Below are 24,587 nucleotides of genomic sequence, written 5' to 3'. Positions count from 1 at the left end.
AATTTATTTGGGGTTTATGGTTTCAGAGGTTTCAGTCCATAGATGGCCAAATCCATTCCTCAGGGCCTGAAATGGGGCAGAACATTATGGCAGAGGTGTGTAGTAGAAGAAAGCAGCTCAGGATCTAGCACCAAGAAGCAGAAGAGACTCCTGTGCTCAACAGAGACAAAATATAGACCTTAACAGCAAATCCCAAGGACCCATTTCCTCCAGCCACACCTTACCTGTCTACAGTTACCACCCAGTTAATTCCTAATAGGGGATTAATTCACTGATTAGGTTAAAACTCTTATAACCCAATCATTTCACCTCTAAACTTTCTTGCACTGTCTCACACTTGAGCTTTTGGGGGACACTTCATATCTAAGCCACAACAGATGAGTATCTAGTTCACATTTTATATATATATATATATGATATACACAATAATATATATGATATATATATGATATACACAATAATATATATGATATATATATATATAATAAGTGGAGATTTTGTTTTGTTTCTGTTGCTGTGGTTTGGTTATGATCTAAGAGGCTTAGTGCCCAGCGTGATGGTGGTGGGAGGCAGTGGAACTTTCAAGAGATGGAGCCCACTAGGAGGTTAATTGAGAGTATTCCCACCAAAGAGATCAAAGTAATTCTCATGAAACCATTTGATAGTTCTCCTGAAAGGGGTGTTATAAAAGCCTGATCCTGGCGCCAACCAACTCTCTGGCTTTCTGCTTGAGAGGTGATCCTTTGCCCCCATACACATACCTGCTATGATGTGACACCATTCATCATTGGGCCCTCATCAGAGGCCAAAGCAGTGAGGCCCATTCAATCTTGGACTTTGAACCTCCAAAACCAAGGGTTAAATAAGCCTCCTTTTCTTCCTAAGTTAGTGTGTCTCATATATTTCATTATGATTATGAAAAGCAAACTAATACAGTATTGCCAAAGTTCACATTCCAGGATCAAGTGGGACAAACAGACTCAATTTTTGGATGTCCATATATATATACCATTTCCCATGTGGTTCAATGTAATTCATATTTTTATTTATTTTTTGCTTCCACACCTAGAAAGTAAACCCTAAGGAATGAAGCCATTTTTATTTATGTTTTGTATCTTCGATGGCAGCAGAATAACTTGTTAAAGCAGACACACAATTTTTTTCTTTTCTTTTCTTCCTGCAATGCTCAATTCCAGGCCCTTGCAAATACTAGGCAAGCACTCTACCACTGAACTATGCATTCCCAGTTCAACATGCAAATTTTTATGGCTAATCATGAGGTATATCCATCTAATACTTAAAACTTTTATTATGGAAAAATTGAAAGATGCACATTGTCAATGCATCATGTAGCAATTTCCAAACTCTGTTTCATGGTTGAGTAAGATGAAAGGCAGAGAAAGATATCAGTTAAATTTGTGTTTTCTCTTCACTAATAGAAAGAGCAAAATACAGTACACCATGGGAAAGAAGCTGTTGTAAGAGTTACACAGCAACCAGAGGAAGGAGAGGCTTCTGACTTCCACCGCCAGCATTATGTAGGCAATGATGAGCTGGGTATGGACCCAGGTGAGAGTTCTGTAGAGCAGCTTCATAGGCCATGATCTGATAAATAAATTGGCAAAGGTGTGAATCAGGTAGTCAGCTTCTACCATCATAGCCCAGCAAAAGAAACCAAACACCTGACCTGGATGGAGTCCATGCCACCAGGCAGAGAAGGCAAAGGTCTGCAACAATGGCCAGCCCCTGCTGTGCTGGAATATGAGCCGTCTGAGCCACTGAGCTGTGCTTTGGTTCCACTTTCTTGTGAACAGAGATATCCTGTGGGTTGTTTCCAATGTCCAAATGTCTGCATCAGGGATATATCCCTCCTCACCAAGGCTTGGACTGAGCTCAGACCCAAAGCCCGCTGCATGGAGTAGAGAGTCATCCAGGATCCAGTGGGAGTAGTAGGTGAGTTTGAAGAGGCTGGCTGTGGACCACATGACATAGACACACTCGAGTTGCTGGCAACCTGTCAGTCCTGCTCCTGCCCTCACCACCTGGCTCAAGGCCACCTTTAAACACTCCAGTCCAAGAATCTGCAGGCCCCTTCCAGTCAGAGTCCAAAAAGAGAGCCTGGAACATAAAGAACTGGGCCCTTGAACACAAGCCTGAAATCTCTGGAAGGAACACAGAGGGCCTCCCAGGAGAGCAGGGAAAAAGAGCAAGTAGCTAAAATAGGGCAGAGTCTTACACAGATGCTCAGACAAAGAGCTCCTGGTCCAGATGCCTCCTGATGCAACCTCCACTTTCCCCTCATGAATGTCCAGAGAGAGAGATGTGACCCTCTGGGTCAAGAGCATGAGGGAAGAAAGAGTGATGCAGAACCTGAAAGAGAATTTTTTTTAATGTAGAAACATCTCATATTTATTCTCTCTCCCATTCCTTCCAGTCTGCCACACATGACCACATAGAAAATTGTGCCCCACAAAAACTCATGTATGAATTCAGAACCACATTCTACTCCAGACAAGACCAAAAGGTGAAATGGGGAAATTAATCATTAGTCAGAGATGCAAATAAAAGAACAATGAAGAATATTATAGACAAATATACATTATAATATTTCTAAGAATGGCTTATAAAGATTTAGATCAGAAATTTGCCACAGATGAAACAAAAACTTAGTGGTCAAAATACTACAGGAATTTGAAGATTTTAAATGAACCAAAGCCCTGACTGCAAGATGCTTCATGTTCTGGGATTTGTGCTGAGGAATGGTTCAGGGTATGTGACGGGTCATTGGCGATTTGAGTTTGGTTGCTCACCAGTCACCTGAACTCTCACTGCTTCCCCATGGAAGATCCTGCTAACAAGATTATTTAGGAGAACAATCAGTGAAAATTTAAGTGGCACCTTCTATAATCAGGAAAGTTGTACTGTGGTGTGGCAAGAAAACAGCATTGCTACCCAAACACAGCTGTTCCCATCCGTATATCTGAAGAGTTAAGGAAATCTGGCCCCCTAACTGAAAGTCATACAGCCTCCAAATGCCTCCAACCTACTGATTTACCTTCTGTTATGAGCCAAATATGCACCCCCACAAAATTCATATGCTGAGGTCCTAACCCCTAGTAGCTCCAAGTGTGACTGTATTTGAGACAGGGACTTTAAAGAGGTAATTAAAATGAGGTCACATGGATGGACTCTAATCCAATAGAATTAAAGTCCTTATAAGAAGAGGAGATTAGGATACAGGCATACACTGTGGAAAGACACAGAGAAGAAAGTCAAGAAGAGACACCCCAGGTGCAAACAATTCTGCCCACAACTTTACCTTGGACTTCCAACCTCCAGAATTGTGAAGAAATAAAGTTCTGTTGTTTAAGTTGCCCAGTTTGTGGTACTTCTATATAGCAGTTCTAGCAGGCTAACACACATGCTTATTTCAGGTCTGGTTCAACCTTCCTTTCATTCAGTCAGATCCTGTTAAACTCGCCATTCCAACCCTATCAAGTCCTGGCTTCCTACTAAACTGATTCACCCCAGCCCATTCAGTCCCTCCTGTGCCCTGCCTGGCTGCCATCTTGCCTTTATCCTCAGAGAAGCAAGCCTGGAGCCTTTGGTGAAAACCGTCATCATCATCAACATCATCCTTCTCTTTCTCCTCCTCCTCTTCATCATCATCATCATACAGGGACCACAGGCTTTGTTCTGTGAGGGAACCACACCAATCAAGAAGTAGAAGGAACCAGGAACATTAGGCCTGAAGTGCACAAAAATATTCGATTCCTGTCGCCCCCCGCAGAAACAATCCTGCGGATATTTGTTACCGCCTGCAGCAACAGTCGCGCAGGTATTTATCGGAGGTGGACTGCAAATAAACTACTTCTATTCCTGAGCTGCTTCCTTGCTTGCTTGCTTATTCTCTAGCTTATAGAGGAAGACAGGCTTGCTTGATTTTAGAGGAAGAAAGGCTTTGAGAGGGAGTTTTAGAGAAAGAGGCTTGCTACGCTTTCAGAGATCTATTCCTTCTTAGAGTTCTGCTGCTTCTTCTCTAGAGGTGTTCGCATCCTGCGAACTAAAGGTGCGTGCTAGAGGTGCTGTCTATCAGAGGTGCTTCTTAGTGGTGCCTCTGGCGTACTGCTATCTGTGATCTGCAACCTAGAGGTGTGTTCTTAGTCCTCTGCTCTGCGATCTGTGATCTGCCATCTGCCTACTGCTTACTGCTTTCTGCTTTCTGCCTACTGCCCGCTTATACTCCCTCCAGGAAGTGGAGGGTAGGACCACGCCAGTTAAGTGAAGATCAGGTGAGGAGCCAGCTGCCCAATCACGGCAAAGGTCAAAACCAGCAGGCACGAGCAGGAGCACTCGGGAACACATGTGCACACATTGTGTGCGTGGACTCACTTGAATACGGCCAATAATAAAGCACCCGAGTGTGTTTATGTTAACCGACTTCTCACCGCCAATGTGATCAAAACAATTTCTGGCAGGCTGCCAGGCGCCATCTTGGCATAATCCACATGGCATAGCCCCCAACAGTTTCCCTAATCTTGGTGAACTCAGTGACTCATGAAAACACTTCTCTAGATTGCAAATAACTCTTGGTTTTTGTTTTTGTCTTTTCCTATATTGGATGACTACACTTCTTGGGAGAAGGCTCTTCATGGAAGTCTGTATGAATATAAAATTCTAAACCAGCAACTGCATCTTTCTCAGCAGCTGTCATGGGAAGGCAGCCAGGGCTCACAGTGGATCTATACCTGCTGCTCTGTGTCCCATACAGAGATGAGCAAACTGTGCTGTCACTTCCAGGTAGGCCTCACCTGTGGGCTCTGGACTCTCTGACACAATGACAATTACAGCCAAGCGCCAGTCACCTGTGCTACATAGACAACAAGTAGTAGCTATGTTGTCTCATCAAACAATTACACCTATATTCATTATTTCCAAAACTCACAACACTCTTGCAGGATAGGTATTGCTATCCCCACATTTTTTTCCAGAAAAAGAGACAGAGTCTGAGAGAAGCTAAATAACATGCTCAAGACCACATTCCTCAAATGTGAAGAATTAGGATTCAAATTCAGCACTCATGTTCTCTCCATTGCCACCATTGTGCAAGCGAACCCCAGGTCAGCTCAGCACAACCAAATGAGTAGGGTGCTTTACCTCATGGAAGGAGTCTCTTGCAGATAATACTCTGTGTAGTGCAGACCCAGGTGACACAGGGTCTGCCAGCCCATCTGAAAGAAGAAAGTCCACCTGTGAACTTCCTGTGGGCTAAGAGAGGAGACCAGAACCACGGTGCAGAGAGCAGGGATGAAGACAAGCAAAGCAAATGAACCCATGGCAGCCAAGGCCAGTGCACCTCCTCCAACCAGGAGAAAGAGGTACCTGAAAGAAAAAGGACAGGCAAATGAATCACATCAAAAGTCATTCCAGGGAAGACGACTGAGGTAGGCCCCAATATAGCACCTAAAAAAGCCAGGATATTATCACACTGAAGCCTTCTTTTTATTCCTCTGAAGGAAACAAACATGGGAGAAACAGCCAGGGTCAACTTGCAAACTACTACCGGAGGAGACAAATCCTGACTCCTGCCCAGGTTACTCTGGCAACCCCTCTCTTAAGGGGGTTCCCACCATTCAAGTACTTCCCATCCAAGGTATTCCACCACTGGCCCTAGCAATCCTGGTAGAGGCATCTTTAAAATCTGCTGGTGGGTTGTTTGACAAGAAGTGATGTGAACCCAGTTAGGAGGATCTAGAAGATCTCTCTAGAACTCCTCTTATGAAGTGAGTCTTTCCTTTTCACAGGGCTTGTACTGCCCCAGAGCATTTTAGAAAGCCCAGAACAAAAAGGAGACGCAATACTTCCTTTGGATAAATGTTTGAAAACTCACTGAGAAAATCTCTCCTTCATCCTCACTACTGAACTTTGGATCTTACGAGTTCATGTTTTGGTTTTGGTTTTTAAGTTTTTAAAGTAATCTGTCCTTTTATGAAAAATGTGCACAATCACTGCAGATCAAGTTGTTGCAGAATCTGTCTTCTTTTTTCCCAGCACCATCATTGGTTTTCTCAGTCCTCCTGATTGTTTTTAATTCTGTTCTCACATTCCTTTGGCCATTTTCTTAAGGTCTTTTCCCCCCTACTGGCCATACAGTATGAGAGGCTCTGCCACACAAAGCCTTGGGCCATTCCTGGGCTTTTAAGTCTACTTGGGGTGATTCCATCCTCACAGCATCCCAGTTCATACTGTAGCCCAAGTCTTAACTTCTTTTTTGTTCAGGGGGAAAACTGACTCCTAACACAGCAGAAGGAGAAGCTGGAAACAAATTTTCTACCAGGAAATAACTGCCCTCAGGGATTTATAAAAATTGAAATGTCTACACATGTATGCAATGTGTGATGTATAATTTATTGAGTGCTTTCCATTTCATTTCATTCCAGGTACTGTGCTAATAATCCTTTATAAGAAATATTATTATTTAATCCTTAAAATAACCCCCTGAAAGAAGCATTATTATTTTGGTTTTAAGATAAGGAAAGGGCAACTGAGAGAGTATTTACTCTTATATACAAGGACACTCAGTAGGTAGAGGCAAGAGGACCCTATGGGTTGACTCTCACATGAGTAATATTAACTCTACAGTAACTCCCTGGAGATTAACCCTTATTTTTATCTAGTTCTGCTTTAGTATTTTGTGATTCTCAGTAGAAACTTCTTTATAAATGTTTCCCCACCCTCACATCCCAGAAATAAAGATAAGGGCCATCAACCAGTTGTGAATACAGGATAACATACTGTTGCTGAGTTCAGTCAAACTCTAATTTTCAAATGTAGCTAGATTTTATTAAAGAAACATCATTAGAGCCCAGATATAGCTCAAGTTACAGAATGCTTGCCTAACATGCATGAGTCCCTAAGATTGTATCTCTAGCACTAGGGAGGGGAGGAAGGAGAAAAAGAAAGAAAACAAGAAAAGAAATCCTGATATATAAAAAAGTCTAGTCGCCAAAATTAGAGAATTATTAGGAGGTGGCCCTTGTGCAATGGATTTTCACTTTTCAAAAGGATATTCCACTAAAACTGTTATAAAAATAGGTACTATCTCCAATGTATTGAGGTTTTGGGATATAAAAAATTATTACAGTCAAGTTATCAAATCTCTAGTGACAACTTTTGAACCTGAAATTGAGATATGCTAATCTACTAAGATTTGTTTTGACATATTTCTGAGAAATCATACAAAGTTGTTTTTTAAATCACATTACTCTATATGAAATTTAATTTTATTGAAAATTATTAAATTCCATAAAGTTAGGAATGCTAAAGAATATCTGGGACTTATGGTTAGCCCAGAGAGATACATTTGGGAACTTCCTGTTCCATCTTAACATCCCCATCTCACCCCAGAGTTTATTTTGCATCCATTTCACTTAATGTGAACCTATGCAATTTTGAGTCAATGCAGACATGTATCAATTTCCAGGTTAGTTTTACTCTATGATATATATTCATTATCACGAAACCAACAACCAGTGGCAGGTATGGTGAGCTAAAAATAAATGTAATTAATATGTAACATTCACAGGTGCAGTCCACTCTTTGCTTTCTATTATAGCATTCCCAGGCATAAGAGCAAAATTAGTCATCCAGCCTACCTGGCCTGAGTGGAAAATGAATCCATAATGCAGAGATAATTAAACAGAAGTGCAAAAGGAAAAGCAGCCCCTTGATAAAGTGACACAGGATGGGGAAAGAACTGCTGAAGCCAGTCCATTATGAACTGGAACAGACACTATCCTGCTAGTGTCCTTAATTGGTGCCTTCCTGCAAGAGAAACCACAGCCAGGTTGTCTGGTCTTTTTATATGTTTTAGGAAGGCCTGACTAAGCAAAATCCAAACAAAAGCACTGGAGATAAGTAGGATAAAAGTTGGCTCTCTGACAAAGGGAACTGCACTATGGAAACCAAAATACATCTCGGTGTTATTACTTTGCTTTGAGAAGTTGTGGTTTTTAGATTACATAGCGCTTTATTTGCTTTTCCAGTCACCATACTGTCATATTTTCTTCACTAAGTTAATGAAAAAAATCTCATTTTCCAGTTGTGTTCAGACAATGCCTTGGACTGGGGAGAAGGAAAAAGAACATGAGCAGGAAGAGGGAAGCAGGTTCTAAAGGCAGAAAACAAAATCTCCCTTGCTAACTACCACTCTCCCCCCTTCTATTACTTTTTTCATATCAACATCCCTTATATATCTATTTATTGATTAACTTATTTCCTTGAAACACAAAATGTGAGCTCTATAAAGGAAGGACTTCATTTTATTTGGAGCTATACTCCCAGCACTCAGAGAAGTGCTGCATATAAACTTTGTACTCCATAAATATTTGTTAAAGTTACAAAGGTTTTGCAGAAGCAAAAGTGTGGAGAGGAAACATTTTTAAATAATCTTTTCTTTGGGGTATGAACAAGTGATACGTAAGGCTTCCTAGAGGTAAGACAAGGATGAGGGAACATTTCTCAGCTAGTGGAGATTCATCTGCTGAATCCTGGGCATTACAGGGCTGTCCCTGACCAATTGCTTTTTCATCTCTAAAGAGTCACTCAAGAGCAAGTAACCTTGTCAGGGGTTGGTATTTTCCACAACAGATATTTTGCTACAGCAATGGAAAGCGGAAAAAGTAGAGGTGGCTATGTCACAAAGGCCCTGCCTTCACTAATGAGATAAGCATCTTTATAGAAGGGTCTTAGGGAACCTGTTTGCCCTTTCCACTATGTGAGGATGGAGCCAGAGGCACTAGCTACGAGGATTGGGCCCTTACCAGACATACCATCTCCAGTGATTAGATTTTGAATATTCTAGACTCTAGAACTGTGGGTAATAAATTTATTTTGTTATAAATTACCCAATTTAAGGTAGTTTGTTAGAGCAGCTAAGATGGCCTGAGACAAATGGTCAAGGAGGGTCTTCCCAAGTGTGATGGTTCTTTTCTTTTTTCTATCAATTTGGCAAGGCTACAATATTGTCATCCAATAAAGCACTAATATAAGTGAAGCTATGAAGGTGTTTGTGAATGTGATTAAAATTCATAACCAGTTGACTTTAAGGGAGTTTATCCTAGATTATTATAGATAATCTTGGTGAGCCTGATCCAAGCAGTTGAAAAGCATCAAGAACAGAGCAGAAGAAATTCCACCCGTGGACAGCAGTTACATACATCCTTTGCATAAGAATTCCAGCTTGGTCTACAGATTCTGGAATTGCCTAGCCAGGCCCCCACAATCACATAAACTAGTCCTTTGCAATAAATCTCTTGATATATATCTCCAGCTTGTTGTTTCTCTGATTGAACACTGAGTATATGACATCTGAGGTCAGAGGTATTATGGGTGGAGAGCAATTAGAAGCAGCTGGGGTGAAAAGTCAGTTTGGCTTCTTGGAGAAAGAAAATTGGGCACAGAGAAAGAGGAAGAGAAGACAAGAGATGTAGTCTGGCTGAATTTGGCCCAGAGACAAGTTGTGAAAAGTGGTTTAGATTTTAAAAGAAATGGGAAGTAAATTAATGTATTTATTTTTCTGTACCAAGGATTGAACCCAGAGGTGCTTGATCACTGAGCCACGTCCCCAGTCCTTTTTACTTTACTTTTTTTTTTTTTTAATTAATTTTGAGACAGGGTCTCACTAAATTGCTGAGACTGGCCTGGAATTTGTGATCCTCCTGCCTCAGCCACCCAAGACACTGGGATTACAGGTGTGCGCGGTTTCTGGATTTGATTTTTAAAGGATGGTTTTACTGTAAGAGAATGGGAGTTGGGGGTGGGAGTGATTTTACAGGTCAAGTTTGGAAGGATTAGGGCTGGGGTTGCAGCTCAGTGGAAGGGTGCTTGCCTAAAAACGTGTGAGGCCCTGGGTTCGATCCTCAGCACCACATAAAAATAAATAAATAAAAGTATTGTGTCCATTTACAGCAAAAAAATATTTTTTAATAAAAGGATGGAAGGAACAACTGTAGAGAGACATGCAGCTGGGATTAGAGATGGTGGGGCAAATGGTGCAAAGTGGAAGAAGTGAAGTCCAACAAAAACTTGCAGGTGAATTATGTAGTGTCGAGGTATGCTAAGGGTGACTTTCCATTTGCTTAAGCAACTGGGAGAAGGGTGGATTCCTTTACCGAGAGAGATCAAGGAGCGACCGATTGCAAAGAGGACAATGGCTTTAATCGAAAGCTCCCATTCTGGACGATTTAGGTTTGATGAAGACTTTGAGGTATCCAAATGGAGGTGTCAAGTAGTCAATCATATCAGGAGTGAAGCTCGTTAGAGCACAGAACTAGAGATATTAATTAGAAAAAAACAGCAGGTAGAGGGCCGCACCTGACCTATGGGAAGGATGAGATTGCCCAGAATAAAAAAAGGGCCACTGGTCGGAAGGAGAAACCTTAACATATAGAGGACCGCAATGAGACTGAAAGGAACACTCAGGGAGGTCAGAACACCTTTATAGTGTGACAAGTATCAAGAGGTGGTAGAGATGTAAAATGAGGTCATAATGATGTGAGCTGGACTGGAATAAACGTTTTAAAATCGAGTCGATGCACTCTTGGTCAGTGCTGAACAACTCGGTGGGCCAGGCAACGCGGACAACTCCCACTCACACCGCAAGCCCCACGGCCTGCGAGCTTTTGGAGCCTCATCCCGGCCCCGCCCCTCCCCGCGCCGCGCGCAGGCCCCTCGGCTCCACCCCAATCCCAACCCTGCCAGGCTGTCCAATCGTTTGTAGAGATCGTCGCTCTATCCAGTCCGTGGTGTTGATCTTGGCTCCAGCTGTAGACTGGGCCCGTACCATGGCGGAGAAGACTCAAAAGAGGTGGGTCTGCTGCTTGAGGAAAAACTGTTCTCAACTTTCCGCACGGCCGGAACCTATTTCTGGTCGCCAATGTTGGGGACTGAGGTGGTGTCTCATCCCGGGTGCTTGGGCTGATGGTACCTAAACCCAAGATCTGGCGTCCGCTGAGGGTGGTGGCGACCAAGCCAGGGTAGGGAGGCGGTGAAGGGCTACTGATTAGGTTTTGGAAGGTTTTTGTTCTCTCACTCCCTCCGCCGCAGCACGCCTGCGCAGAAGCGTCCCGTCCTCTTCCCCGGACGCTTTGTGAGGCCGCAGTCCTTTCTCCTGTACTCCGGTTGCCAGTGCGCCGTCGGCCTGTTCTTGGACCTGGCTGTGTTGCCAGACGCCCACGCCAGTGCTGGCCACACCCTAGCACCTTCGGGTCTTGAGGGTGGGAGGGGGTTGTAAACTGATTCGAAGTTGCACGTCAAAAAGAGGGCCGCACCTGGGCCAGATCTGTGACTTGTTCTGCCCGGCGTGCTAGGAGCGCCATGTAAACATGGGGGACAGGAACTGTGGTTGCTTCATCGCTAGGGACTCTTGGGACCCAGAAACAGCTTAGATGAGAGAAATGCCTACGTAAAAGCATTTCCAAAAGCAACAGTGTTGAGCGCCCTCTGCTGACACTGGCAAAACCAATATTTTGGGGTTTTTTGGTGCCGTAAATTGAAATTTCGGCTTTTCTTCTACTTAAACGGGTAGCGTGTGATTTTGTTTTTATAAACTAAAGAAAAACAGATCTACTACAAATATTATGTACAGTATATTAGTAGCATAAAGTATTATTGACTTGTTCTAATAGGTCTGCATATCTGCCTTCTCGGAGCTGCCTGCTTCCCGATGCACCCCACTACTCCAAGGTGCAGTGGAGTCCGAGTTTTAGTATGTTCGGTTGTTAACTGCTTGTACATAACGACATAAACACTATTTAGGATCTCTTTCTAGGACAAAAAACTGAGGACAGACCGTGTGTAAATCTCTCCTGCCCTCAGTTGCCCAGGACTGATTAAATATTAGATGACACTCTTTAAATAATGAGAAGGAACTGAAGGAATGGAAAACTTCATCGGGAAATAAGGTCTAAAACAAGGGACGTTTTATAGAAGCTAATTTTACTTGACCAGGGCTTAATGACATTATATATTTTAACACAAAAAAACACGTCGAATGAAAAGTATCAGAAAAATGGCACTTATGAATGGTAATATGTTTGAGAATAGCATCATTCATTCATCACAGGAAAAACGTGTAGAGTGACAGGATGTTTCCAGACAACTTTAACAGTAAAAGAGATGACTGATGTCAGGACAATGATGCCCCAGCAATAAACTGTTTAAGAAATTCTGATCTATAAATGTGTTTCCTTGACTGTAATCTGAGAAAGTTGAAAGACATGATTTTCCGCTTTGTTATTCTGCTCCATCTTACTTAAGTTTTCTTTCTTTTCAGTAAGAAGGTTACATGTTTTCTGTGATTTCAGCAGATTGATTCTTGACAGGACATAGGATAATTCTGAAAGATCACTTGGTAAAATAATCATTAAATTATTCTAACAAAGTCAGTGCCTCACAAAATGATGGAATCAGATATACCTGTCTCATCTTGCAACCATTTCATTAAATAGACTCAAAGATTATTCATTTTTTCTATTTTATACATGTGTGGGTATGTGTATATATATATGCATGTGTGTGTATATATATATATAATGTTTTAACTTAGAACTTTAAAAAATAATTTATGGTAGGAAGGCTTGTCCAGTAAAATTTGCAGAAAATTTTGTCTTCTTTTTTTAGTTCTTCATATCACTAGGAAAGTTGATGTGATTTTAAAAGTATTTTGAGAATTGCTTTACATTTATATTAGGGAACATTGAGGATTCTGGAATATAAATGATGAAGAGACGTATTTAAGAAAGAATCCATACTTTTTTCTATCATTTTAGAATTCTCTCATAAGTCCAGATCTGTATTTTCAGTGGTTATTGGGAATATCTCCTTCCTTTTCCATAAATACTTAAGACTGAATTTATCTTGAAACGTGCCCTTGTCCCATAGACTTTTTCTGTTGGTGCCATCAGTCCTGCAGTTCAGAAAACTAGAAGCTTTGATCTTGTTCCCTGGCTCCTCACCTTTGCCTGGTTTTCTGGCATTAATGGAACAGAGTCAGAGAAACTGTTCTTGAACCCCTCTCTCCATCTGGAATCATCCCTTACAGGAAGGGGACAGAATGACTGACCTGTTTCTTTATTTTACTCTTCACCCCTCACCCCCATCCCTTTGTAGTCAAACCTGTTTCTGTGACTGAGAAGAAAGTAAATATACATTTTGTGGTCCTCAGGCCACAAAATGGAAAGTACACACCTCCAATTTTTCCTCAAAGCTAGATTTTATTATAGTACTTGTTGCCAAGTCATGTCGGTTTTCTAGCTATACCTGCAGCTTCTAAGTATTGCCACCACCTGTCAGGCCCAGTTTATCTCTGTAGGATTAGGCTCTTTATGCCCTCCAGCCACTATCACCATCAAATACTACATCTTACAAGCACCAGTTATGTACATAGAGTTTGGTTGTTGACTCAGGAATGAGAAGCCTTTAGGAACATCTTGTTTACAAGTGCAGATCCCTCCTCCTCCTATAGAGGTTTGTCCATAGGTGGGTCTTCCTTTGCTTCCCAGCCTTGTCCATGCTTTTGTCTGCCTGCCTTGGGTATTTCTACTAATTTCAGTGATGTTCAACCTGGAAAGAGAGGTTTTTCTTTTGTTACTTTCTAGTCTTTGCCTAGATACATGTAATAAGGTATTTTAAATAGGTAAAATTCTGTTTTAATATTTTCACATGAGCCTTCTTATATTAAGTAATTGTACTTTCCTGTTATTTAATACTGATTGTACTTTTTAATCAAACTAATGGATGCATACAGATACATACTTAACTAAAACGTTCATTTGGAAAACTGCGAAAACTACTTTATCCTTCACCACCTCACATTCCTGTTTCCTGGAAGCAGAATCTTTAAACTCTTTCAGCTTTTTCTTTTACTATTTGCCTTTATTGTGGGGTGAGGGTGGAGGTTGTTTGTTTTGATGCTGGGGATTGATCCCAGGGGTGCTTTACACTGTACTATACCTCCATCCCTTTTTACTTTTTATTTTGAGACAGGGTCTCCCTGAGCTGCTGAGGCTAGCCTCAAACTTAAGAATCCTCCTGCCTCAGCCTTCTGAGTAACTGGGATTAAAGGGGCCATCACTTCCGGTTTATTTTTTGCCTGCTGTGTGTGACCTGCTCTTTTTTTTCTTTCCTTTTTTCTCTTAAAACCTAAGGATCTGTTTCATAGTGTTCAAAAACTTTATGATGCTACTTAACGTGGGTCTTTCTGCATTCGTTTTGCTAAAGATTCACTGAGCCCTTGCAGGCTAGAGATTGATATCCTTTAGTCTGGGAAATTTCTTTTATTATTCAATAGTTTGCTTCCTGCCAATTTTCTGTTTTCTTCTTTTGAGATTTCTTTTATTTTCATTCTGTACCTCGTACTGATCCTCTAATTTTCTTGCCTTTTCTCTCCTATTTTCTATCTTTTTACATTTCATCCTACTTTCTGAGAGAGTTCTTGTCTTTAACCTCAATCCTAGTGAATGTTTGATTTACTTTGGTCATGTTTTTCGTTCCTGGGAGCTGTTTCATAAACTCTTATTCTTCTTTCTTAGACTTCTATCTTGATTTACAAATGCAAAAACAATCTGATTCTTTGGATTAATTATAAGGTTTTTTTGTTGTTGTCGTTGTGGGGTGGTGGTGGTGGTTTTTTGGTTTTTTTTTTTTAAGTTCTATTACCTGTTACCGGAATTGACTGTGTTCCCTTGGACTTTTTTTTTTTTTTTTTTTTTCTTTTTCTTTTTTGTCTTTTTCTTTTTCTTTTTTGTTGGAAGAATTCCTCAAATGTCTGATAATATCTGGTTCTCTGTATATTATTAAAATGAAGACTAAAATCATGGTAGCTCTGGATATGTTCATAGAAGGATCCTCTGATTAGCCTCAGGGTAGGAAAAGGCAGGCAGGAAGCCAGCCTTTTCACTGAAGAACTCAGAATGTGTGGTTGTTTCTCCAGGCTGCCTGAAATTCTCTGAGGATCAGGAAGGCACACAGAGCAAGCAGAGCTGATGGCCTCCCTGTTTGCTCTAGCCATCATTCCCCTCTTACCTCTGGAACTGGTATCTTGAGCATAACACCTCAGAGAGGGATCATCTGGCTGTGCACACTGGGATGGGGAAGGGCCCAGGTATCCAACAACTCTACTCTCATCTCCACTCCTCTCCACCTCCACTGCAATGCCTACTTCCCTAAATAACCTAGTGCCTCTAAGCTAAGCCTGGTAACTGTTTTCCTTCTATTTACAGTCTCCTAGAAATCTGTTGAAATCTTTCCCTGCTGTTTGTTGCTTCTTTTCTTGCTCTTTTGTTGTTTTTGAATAATACCTCTTTTCTTTACTGAAGGAATGAAAGTTTTAGAGGGGTGAAATTATAAAGTGATGAGACAAGGGGTCTGCAGATTTTTTTGTAAAAGACCAGAGAGCAAATGTTTTAGGCTTTGCAGGTCTCAGTCTTGCAGCTACTCAACTATGTAGGGCTAATACTGCCATGGACAGTATATTTAATGAATGAGCTTGGACCACCCATGTTATAAACAATTATGTTTAAATAGAAGTAGAGCATTCTAATGTTCTTATATAGTTTCATCTTATTTTTATTGTTAGGAAGTACATAGTTGATAACTGTCTTTTTATCCCCCCTTCCTATTTTATGGCTATCAGCATTATTTACAATACTTCACAATTGCCTCTCTTAAGACAACTAATATCCATTTTTTTATCTGTCATTCCAGTAATAGTTTGTAAGTATTCAAATAATCATTGAGGAGCACACATTTAAAAGAACAACATAAAATCTATTTTTAAAAGGAAATCTTTCAGCTTTTTTTTATTGAAAGTTTCATAACTAGAAAGTGCCACTAATTTTTATGTTATCTACCATAAATTCAAAATAAGCATTTTCATGCATGAATATTTAAAATAGAAGGTCAGAAAAAAGTAAATTGGTAAGAATAAAATTTAGGTTTCCAGTCCTTGCTAATTACAGAACATATTTACTGAAATGAGAAAACAACTTTTTGAAAAATTTATAAATTGATACAATAACATTTTGGTCAACAAAGCTTTAATTGTTTCACTTCCTGTTTTTTTTTCCATTGTATGCAAATGGGGTACAACTGTTATTTCTCTGGTTGTACACAAAGTAGAGTCTCACCATTTGTGTAATCATACTTGTACAAAGGGTAATGATGTTTGTCTCATTCTGTTATTTTTCCTTCTCCCCACCTCTCTTTTTCCTCTGTACAATCCATCTTTCCTCCATTCTTGCCTCCCACCCCCCATTATGTATCATCATCCACTGATCAGAGAGATCATTCGGCCTTTAGTTTTTTGGGATTGGCTTATCTCTCTTAGCATGATAGTCTCTAATTCCATCCATTTACCTGCAAATGCCATAATTTTACTCTTTTTTTTGGTCACTTACTATTCTAATACTGTACTTAAAATGCAAAATTCACAACTTAAATGATAGTTTCTAGGGTCTTAGTGGCTTCATGTGACTATAATCCTTTTCTTATAATATTGGGAACAAGGCAAAAAGTCTGCTCTCATGATTTCTCTATAATATTGTATTGGAAGGCTAAACCAGAGCAGCAAGGCAAGAAAAAGAAATGATAGACATGCCTATCTGAACAGGAAAAAAACAAAACCGTGTATGTTCATAGGCAATGTAATTGTTTATGTAGAAAATTCCAAACAGTCTACAAAAGTGGGTTTTTAGGGGTCGGGGCAAGGCTTAATGGTAGTGGATCACTTATATGGCAAAGTGCAGAGCCCTTGATTTGATCCATAACACTAAAAAAACAAAAATGTATTTAGCAAGGTCTCAAGATACAAGGCCAATATACAAAATTAAGTATTTCTTTTTAGCACTAGCAGTGAGCAACTGTAAATCAAAACATATTTTTTCCCATTTACAAAAATAGTAACATATTATATACTGCCCATTTTTTAGCTTTGCTGTTTTTACTTAACAGTATAGGTTGGAGATCATTCTAGAATCTTTACTTGAGGAATTGGTCATTCATTTTAATAACTGTACATTAAGGGTACCATTCTAGTATTGATGGATATTTAGATAGTTTTCAGCTTTTTGCTATTTAGAAGCAGTGCTAGTGTTATATTCAAAGGAAAGATCCAAAATTCTTTTCTTCTTAAACATTTTAACAGTATATCATATATGAGTTTGGTCTGATAGTTTGCCACTTGATAAATGTATAATGTTTTACAACCTTGCCCTCTTCCCTCTTACAGTTAACATCCTGTTTTCCCATCAGTAGTTTTAAGCTTTCCCTCACTACAGTGCCAGCAGAGCTTCTTTTTTTTTTTTTTTTTTTTTTTGGCCCAGGGATTGAACCCAGGGGTGCTTAACCACTAAGCCACATCCCAAGCCCTTTTTTGTATTTTATTTAGAGACAGGGTCTCACTGAGTTGCTGAAGCTGGCTTTGAGCTCTCCATCCTCCTTCCTCAGCCTCTGGAGCTGCTGGGATTATAAGTATGCACCACCACACCCGGCCCAGCATAGCTTCTATAACAATATTTTTAGTTTTTCCCATGATGAAAGTTACCCTTTTCTTCCTACAGTGTGAAGATTGCTCCTGGAGCAGTTGTATGTGTAGAAAGTGAAATCAGAGGAGATGTAACTATAGGTAAGAAGATGGTTTATTAAAATTGTTTCTTAAGAATTGACGTATGCAATCTATTTTAGAGCTTTACATTTAGATACTACCTTCTGTGTCTATTTTATTGATGTCCTAATTGTATTGACAAAACAATGTGTTTTCTCCTGTGTTTAATATTTCTAAAAGAATATAATATGGTAGAGGCCATGTATAAATTTGTAACTGAAATACTAATGAGGTAGTGTTTATTCATTTATTTGAAACATACCTGTTGTATACCTGTGATGTATGTGCCAATCACTGTTGGCACCTGGGACACAGCAGTGAGTGTAACAGAGAAAGGGCCTGCCTCTGTGGAGCTTGCATTCTAGAGTGCTTATTAAAAGCATGCACCAAGGAGTCCACAAATCTGTTAGTTTGCTCTGCACTCCTTACCTGCTAGGTTACTTTGGACATGTTACATAACCTCGCTAACCTTCATTTTCTCATCTGTGTAATTGTATGTATGAAGGTTTACCTGCATGTAGTGGTAGCTTAAGCATGCAAACATTTATTCCTACATATAAAAAGTTTAGAAGTAAATAATTTAGGGCTGATCAATTGATTGTCCAATATGGAGCTCTGGTCTTAACAGGCCAGGAAGTGATGCTAGACTACCAAGAGTCACCTGGAATGAGAAAAGGGAGGTGTGTAAACAAAAGGACATGCATCACAGAAGAGTCAGCTCCTTTTAGATAGCCTTTCTGAAAGTTCCATACAACCATTCTTTGTGTGTCTTATGACTAGGGCTCAGTCTTGTGGATACATTTGAGCTGCAAAGGGAGTTGGGAGACATACATAGTTGGCCACATTACTGTCCCTAATAAAATCAGTTTTCAATTATAAGGAAAAAGAAGAGAATGGATATTGAATGTCAATTAGCAGTTTCTATGACATGCAAAATAAGAGTACCTACCTCCTAGGTTTGTTGCAAGAGAATGTAAAAATTGTGAGTAGTAAAGTCTCAATAGCTGTTAGCACCATTACATCTTATGAATGTAGTGTCACTAGAGGTCAGGTACAACATTTAGATCAAATAAACAATTCAGCATGTGGCAACTTACTTATGTGAACATGACTAAGTTCCTAACTCACATTTTACTACTCAATTCTTTTATCTGTTCTTTCCCAGGTATGATGCCTTACACCTGTATTGGTATAACCTCATCCTTACCAGCAGCTGCACCTCACCTGCATGCATTCAGAATAGAGCTATCAGTGAATTATACTTTCAGAGAGAAAATATACCTTGTTTCCTTATATTGTTTGATAATTATTATAATACAATAATGGGACTGGAGTTGTGATTCAGTGGTAGAGCACTTGCCTCACATGCACAAGGCACTGGGTTCGATCCTCAGCACCACATAAATAAATAAAATAAAGGTATTGTGTCTGTCTACAACTACAGATTTTAAAATAATAATATAATGATTTTAACAATGTTTTAAGATTACTATATTATTTATGTGATATTACAGGGTTTTTTTTTCCTATTATACTTAAACTGAGCATGGTGGCACATGCCTGTAATCCCTATTACTCAGGAGGCTGAAGCAGGAGGATAGCAAATTCAAGACCAGCCTTGATAATTTAGTGAGACCTTGCCTCAAAAGAAAATAGGGGGAAAAGTCTAAGCCTCCAACCAATTTAGGCATCATATCTTATGAAACCAGTGAACACTGTGAAAATATGAAACTTTGTTAAAAATTTGCCAGGTTGATTTAATTATTTTAAATCAACAAAATTTAGAAATTTAGGAAATGACCCTGCTTTGTTTTGTTTTCCCCAGTGCTGTGTTAACTTTTTGTCTTCATTATTTCTTAAGCCACCTGCAAACTTTTTATGAAATCATGAGAGCCAGACACCTCAAAATATTCTTCTTCATTATTTTTACTCATCACTTTACCGCATTATTTAATCCTGATTTGAGGTAAAACACCTCCTAGTAGCTCACAAAGTATTCTACAAATAGAAGGAAAGTATAACTAAAATAATGTAATACAGTTAATTAGGTAAATTTTCCCTTCCATTTCTCATTTTAAAGACTCCTTTCCTTTCCATTATCTCATTTTAAAGAATCAGTATGTAAGCTGGGCATAGTACTACTCTATAAGCTGAAGCAGGAAGATCACATATTCAAAGCTAACCTGGGCAACTAAGACCCTTTCTCAAATTAAAAAATATAAAATTAAAAGAACAGCAGATGTAGTTCATTTGTAGAGCTCTTGCCTAGCAAGTGTGAGACCCTGGGCTCAATCCCCAGGATCACACAATAAAAAAGTAGTATGGAATATCTACATATAATACATGTCGTATTATGGATATATCTGTTGGCATACATACACACAGGCATGTGTGTGTGTGTTTCATACTTGTACAACTCCTGTTACTTACAGAAACTTTTTTAAAACAGTAAATACTTTATCCTATGTAGAGAACAGGAATTGCTTCCAATTGGTAGATCACTGCCCAGGATTGGGACTTCACATATCAGTAAACAGCACCCACTTTCCCATTCCTCCCTCTACTTTTTTCACTGCTTTGTACTCCTCCCCTTTCTTTATCCCTGTTATCTTTCTTCTTCCCTAAATGTTGAAATTATATAAGGAAATAGTGTTTAAATTTACCGTCTCATATTTGACCCCTGATAGGGCACAGTTCTAGTTAACATAAAATAATATTTCAACACAGATTCTCAGTGATATATTATAGCATAATCAAATTTTTAAAGAAATCTATAGTGATTTGAAGTTTATCACAGAATGGGTCTTATATATACACACACAACATATACATATAGAGTATATATACATATATATATTAGTGTGTGTGTGTCTGTTGGGACTCTAACCCAGGGCCTGGCATGTGCTAACTATGTTCTCTACCATTAAGCTCCACCTCCAAACCCATGTTATATTTTATTTCATTTATTTATTTTTTTCCAGTACTGGAATTGAACCCAGGATACTCTACCACTGGGCTGCATCCCCAGCCCTTTATATTTTTTATTTTGAGACAGGGTCTTGCTGAATTGCCAAGGCTGTCCACAAATTTGCAATCCTCCTGCCTCTTTCTTCCAAGTAGCTGGGAGTACCGGCATGCACCTTCACATCTGGCTCCAAATTTTTAAAACAAGAAAATTTACTTACAAACATCATAGAAACAAATCACTTTTTTAAAATAAGGAAAAGGTTCAGAAGAGTGATATAATTACACAGTGTTGTGTCTTCCACAGTTGTTCTTACCTCACTGTATGTATCTTTCTTTTATTTTGCTACACTCAAGCCTCATAATTCTTATCTCTAATGGTTCTTATCTTTTCTATATGTGTGTATATGTATACATATATAATATATATATAATATATGCACATGTGTATATAAATTTTCCAGAATTGGTATTAAAATAATCATTTATGTTATTGTTATATTTGGTATAAATATCTGTAATTGTTTGGCTTCTATTAATTCATTTTTCTAAAAGAACATATCAGATTTAAAAACCTCCTGAGAGAAATAATTATAAAGTTAAATCCAAGCAGAGAGTAATGATAGGTTATCTGATTACAACCATCCCCACCAGTCTTGTCATTTTAGAACTTTTATTTTTGTGTTTCAATTACCAGAAAAACTGATTTAAGTCTTTTTCTTATGTGCTTATAGAATTGAAGATCTGAGTACTTAATAAACCCTATTTTCTGGGTTAAGTACTAGTAAACTCAAATGTAGTTTGTAGATAGATTTTTCAGGATGTTTTGTGCCACTTTCTAACCTCTAGTCATTTATACTTTTACAAATTATTCCATTCTACAATATTTCAGGAAGAAAATAATTTTTTTCTTTTGGTATATTTCAGGTTAAACCCAATCTGTTTTCCTAGAAAATCAAGTATTTGGTTTATCAGAGAAATTAGTCAGTAGCTTGGAAATAAAGTCTTCAGTCAGGAGCCTTTGACTTGAAGCTCTATTGATGCCTCACCGCCTCACTAAAGGCTGCTCAGAAATAGACCTTGAGAAAAATAAGAGCTCTCCTGGCTTGGGTAAATAAAGTTTCATAGCATCAGGCCTGTTTTTAATTAAGCTGCCTTGATTCATGGGGCAATTATTTCCTGTAAATCTTCATTTTGAGAGCTGAAGAATCTTTCAGAAATATTTCAGAAAGGTACCTCTAAGCATAGTTCTCTAGTTCATTAGAGGGTGAGGGACAGACTACTGGTGTTAGGCCAAGGCTTGGTTGGGACATTATGATACGAAGACAGAACTCTGTATTGGAAGTGCTTTGTCCCACTTAATTCTTTCTCTCTAGCAGAGTTTTAATACTAATCAAAAGCCTCCTTTTTATTGTAGGAGTCTTTTTCAGTATGACTGAACAGTGGCGTTGACTTAAGAAATCATTGCTTATAAAGCAGCTTATATAGGTACTTAAGGTTATAGGTCAAAAGAATTGTTTTATTTTCTGAAGAGAACTTGGGACTTTTTAAATTATTTATTGACATAGGAAAATATTCATAAAGATTGCTTTCGTGGCAAAGGTAGACAGGAAGAGTGCCCCTTACCAAATGAGACAAGTGGAAATGTGATACAAGGAATGTCTTTCTGGCTGTTGCCTCAAGCCCAGCCAACCATTTAGAAAAATAATTCATCCACCACCAGTTAAGGCAACTTCAACTCAAAACACATTGATCCAAACAAGGAGATACGCCAAGTAGGATTTCAGCACAGTCAGTAAGAAAATACACTAACTGCCCTGTCAGAAAGAGTTCCAAGAAGGTTCACAACAGACTTAAAAGAAAAAACTTCCCATGGTGACAGATTTTTATTTTTAAAACATTTTAACCTTAAGACCTTTAAACTTGTTTTGAATTCAGACCCATTCTAGGTAAAAGTGCTCATGGTGTGCAGGAAAGAGTGGAATAAACTGTGTCTGCATTTCCATGTGCTCTTACTAATAGTGTTTGTATTACTGGGCTCTCTGTTGCCTGATCTCCAGCACAAAACCTTGCAGAGACAAAGGTGGATTGTCCGTATCTTTCATTGAAGCTACAGGCCCCTTGAAGAAGTTTGTCTAGGACTGGGGTTGTGACTCAGTGGCAGAGCGCTTGCCTAGCACGTGCAAGGCACTGGGTTCAATTCTCAACTCCACGTATAAATAAATAAAAGGTCAATTGCTAATGAATATATATATTATATATATATATATAATATATATATTTAAAATATAAAAAAAGAAGTTTGTCTAACCAAAATCTTAGCAGTCACTTATTCTGAAGTACATGTATGCAAACCTCTCTAGTCTGTGCCCAAAAGGACTTACAAGAGGGTTTACGGAAAACTGTCCAGTTTATTACTGCCCATCTCATTTGCTGTCACCTCACAAAGTTAATAGTTTAACTTCTTAATCCATTTTTATCCTATAATCCCAGATGTGTAACACCTATAAAAACAAATTGAACAACAATATACCACTTATGGGAACTTAATAATTAATTTAACTAATTGAAAACTTAGGGATTCAAAGGACTTAAAATTAACATACTACAGTGATGCAGCCACATCAATGTTTATAGCAGCTCAATTCATAATAGCTAAACTGGAACCAACCTAGATGCCCTTCAGTAGATGAATGGATAAAGAAACTGGTATAGATACACAATGGAATACTACTCAGCCTTAAAGAAGAATGAAATTATGACATTTTTAGGTAAATGGATGGAGTTGGAGAACATTATGCTAAGTGAAATAAGCCAATCCCAAAAAAACCAAAGGCTAAATGTTTTCTCTAGATGCTAATCCATAAAGGCAGGGGGGATGGGCAAGCAAGGGAAGAATGGAGGAACTTTGGATTGGGCAGAGGGGACTAAAGGGAGGGGAGAGAGTATGGGGGTGGGAAGATGGTAGAATGAGACAGACAATATTACCCTATGTACATGCATGATTGCACAAATGGTATGATTCAGAGCATCATGTATAACCAGAGAAATGAAAAGTCATACTCTATATGTGTACAATTAGTCAAAATGAATAACAAATTAGAACAAATTTTTTTTTTTTTTTTGGTGCTGGGGATTGAACCCAGGACCTTGTGCATGCAGGGCAAGCACTCTACCAACTAAGCTATATCCTCAGCCCAGAAATAATAATTTTAAGGAAGCATGCCCAAAATTATAACTTCAAATGTGCCCCCAAACCACTTTTCAATATAATGCAAGTAAAATTATATGAGGAATGAGGGGAAGAATAGAAGTCCTATGGATTAGACAAAGAAGAATGAAGGGATGGGAGGGGGAATAAGAAAAGGAAAGTCGGTGGAGTGAATCTGATATAACTTTCCTATGTACATATATGAATGCACCACAGTAAATTCCACCATCATGTACATCCACAAGACTGGGGTCCTAATTAGAATAAGATGCATTTCATGCTTGTATAATTATATCAGAATGAACTCTACTGTCATGCATAACTAAAAAGAACCAATTTAAAAAAAAAAAAAAAACTTCAAGGGCTTATTGGGCAGTTCTTTCAACCATGGAACACCAGGACCTGTAGTTTGGCAATGCTGCCAGCAGATGGCGGTGGCGTCTTAAGTCAGAGATCACCTGTGCTGCTGCTATGCTTTACTTCACAGTACCCTAGATTTATAACCAAGAGTTTTCCAGTTACCTATTATATAACTTAATAATAATAATAATAATAATAATAGTAATAAAACACCTGATTAAAATGACTTCAGCTTTGTTTTAAAATAGTGTATATGTCATCTTATGGGGTGGGAGGTGTAGCTCAGTAGAAAGCTTTCCTAGCCTGCCCCAGATGCTGGGTTAAGTCCCTAACACCACAAAAGAAAAAAGAAAAAGGCATCTCGGATTTGTCTCATTTTTTTAAATTTGC

General features: G+C 39.0%; 2 protein-coding genes across 3 annotated transcripts in view; one reads left to right on the top strand and one right to left on the bottom strand.

The window, feature by feature from the left end:
* Positions 1-1,406: 1,406 nt before the first annotated feature.
* Positions 1,407-7,774, bottom strand: Mboat4 (membrane bound O-acyltransferase domain containing 4). Its single transcript, XM_047547964.1, has 3 exons — positions 7,656-7,774; positions 5,158-5,382; positions 1,407-2,370 (listed from the first exon to the last, which is right to left on the bottom strand). The coding sequence occupies exons 1-3, from the start codon at positions 7,772-7,774 to the stop codon at positions 1,407-1,409; spliced, it is 1,308 nt and encodes a 435-aa protein (XP_047403920.1).
* Positions 7,775-10,764: 2,990 nt separating this feature from the next.
* The window catches only part of Dctn6 (dynactin subunit 6), a 36,238-nt gene continuing 22,415 nt past the window's right edge, over positions 10,765-24,587 (top strand). Inside the window, exons 1-2 of one of the 2 annotated variants that reach the window (XM_047551332.1) lie at positions 10,765-10,867; positions 17,619-17,683. In XM_047551332.1, coding sequence (XP_047407288.1) covers positions 10,845-10,867; positions 17,619-17,683 — 88 coding nt within the window. In that variant the 5' untranslated portion in view covers positions 10,765-10,844. The remainder of the gene's footprint in view (positions 10,868-17,618; positions 17,684-24,587) is intronic. The other variant, XM_047551331.1, reaches the window with a different exon arrangement.

Source organism: Sciurus carolinensis, chromosome 4 (assembly GCF_902686445.1).
Source record: "Sciurus carolinensis chromosome 4, mSciCar1.2, whole genome shotgun sequence".
Classification (NCBI taxonomy): domain Eukaryota; kingdom Metazoa; phylum Chordata; class Mammalia; order Rodentia; family Sciuridae; genus Sciurus; species Sciurus carolinensis.
The sequence above is the reverse complement of the archived record's forward strand: the minus strand, read 5'-3'. Positions and strand labels throughout refer to the sequence as shown.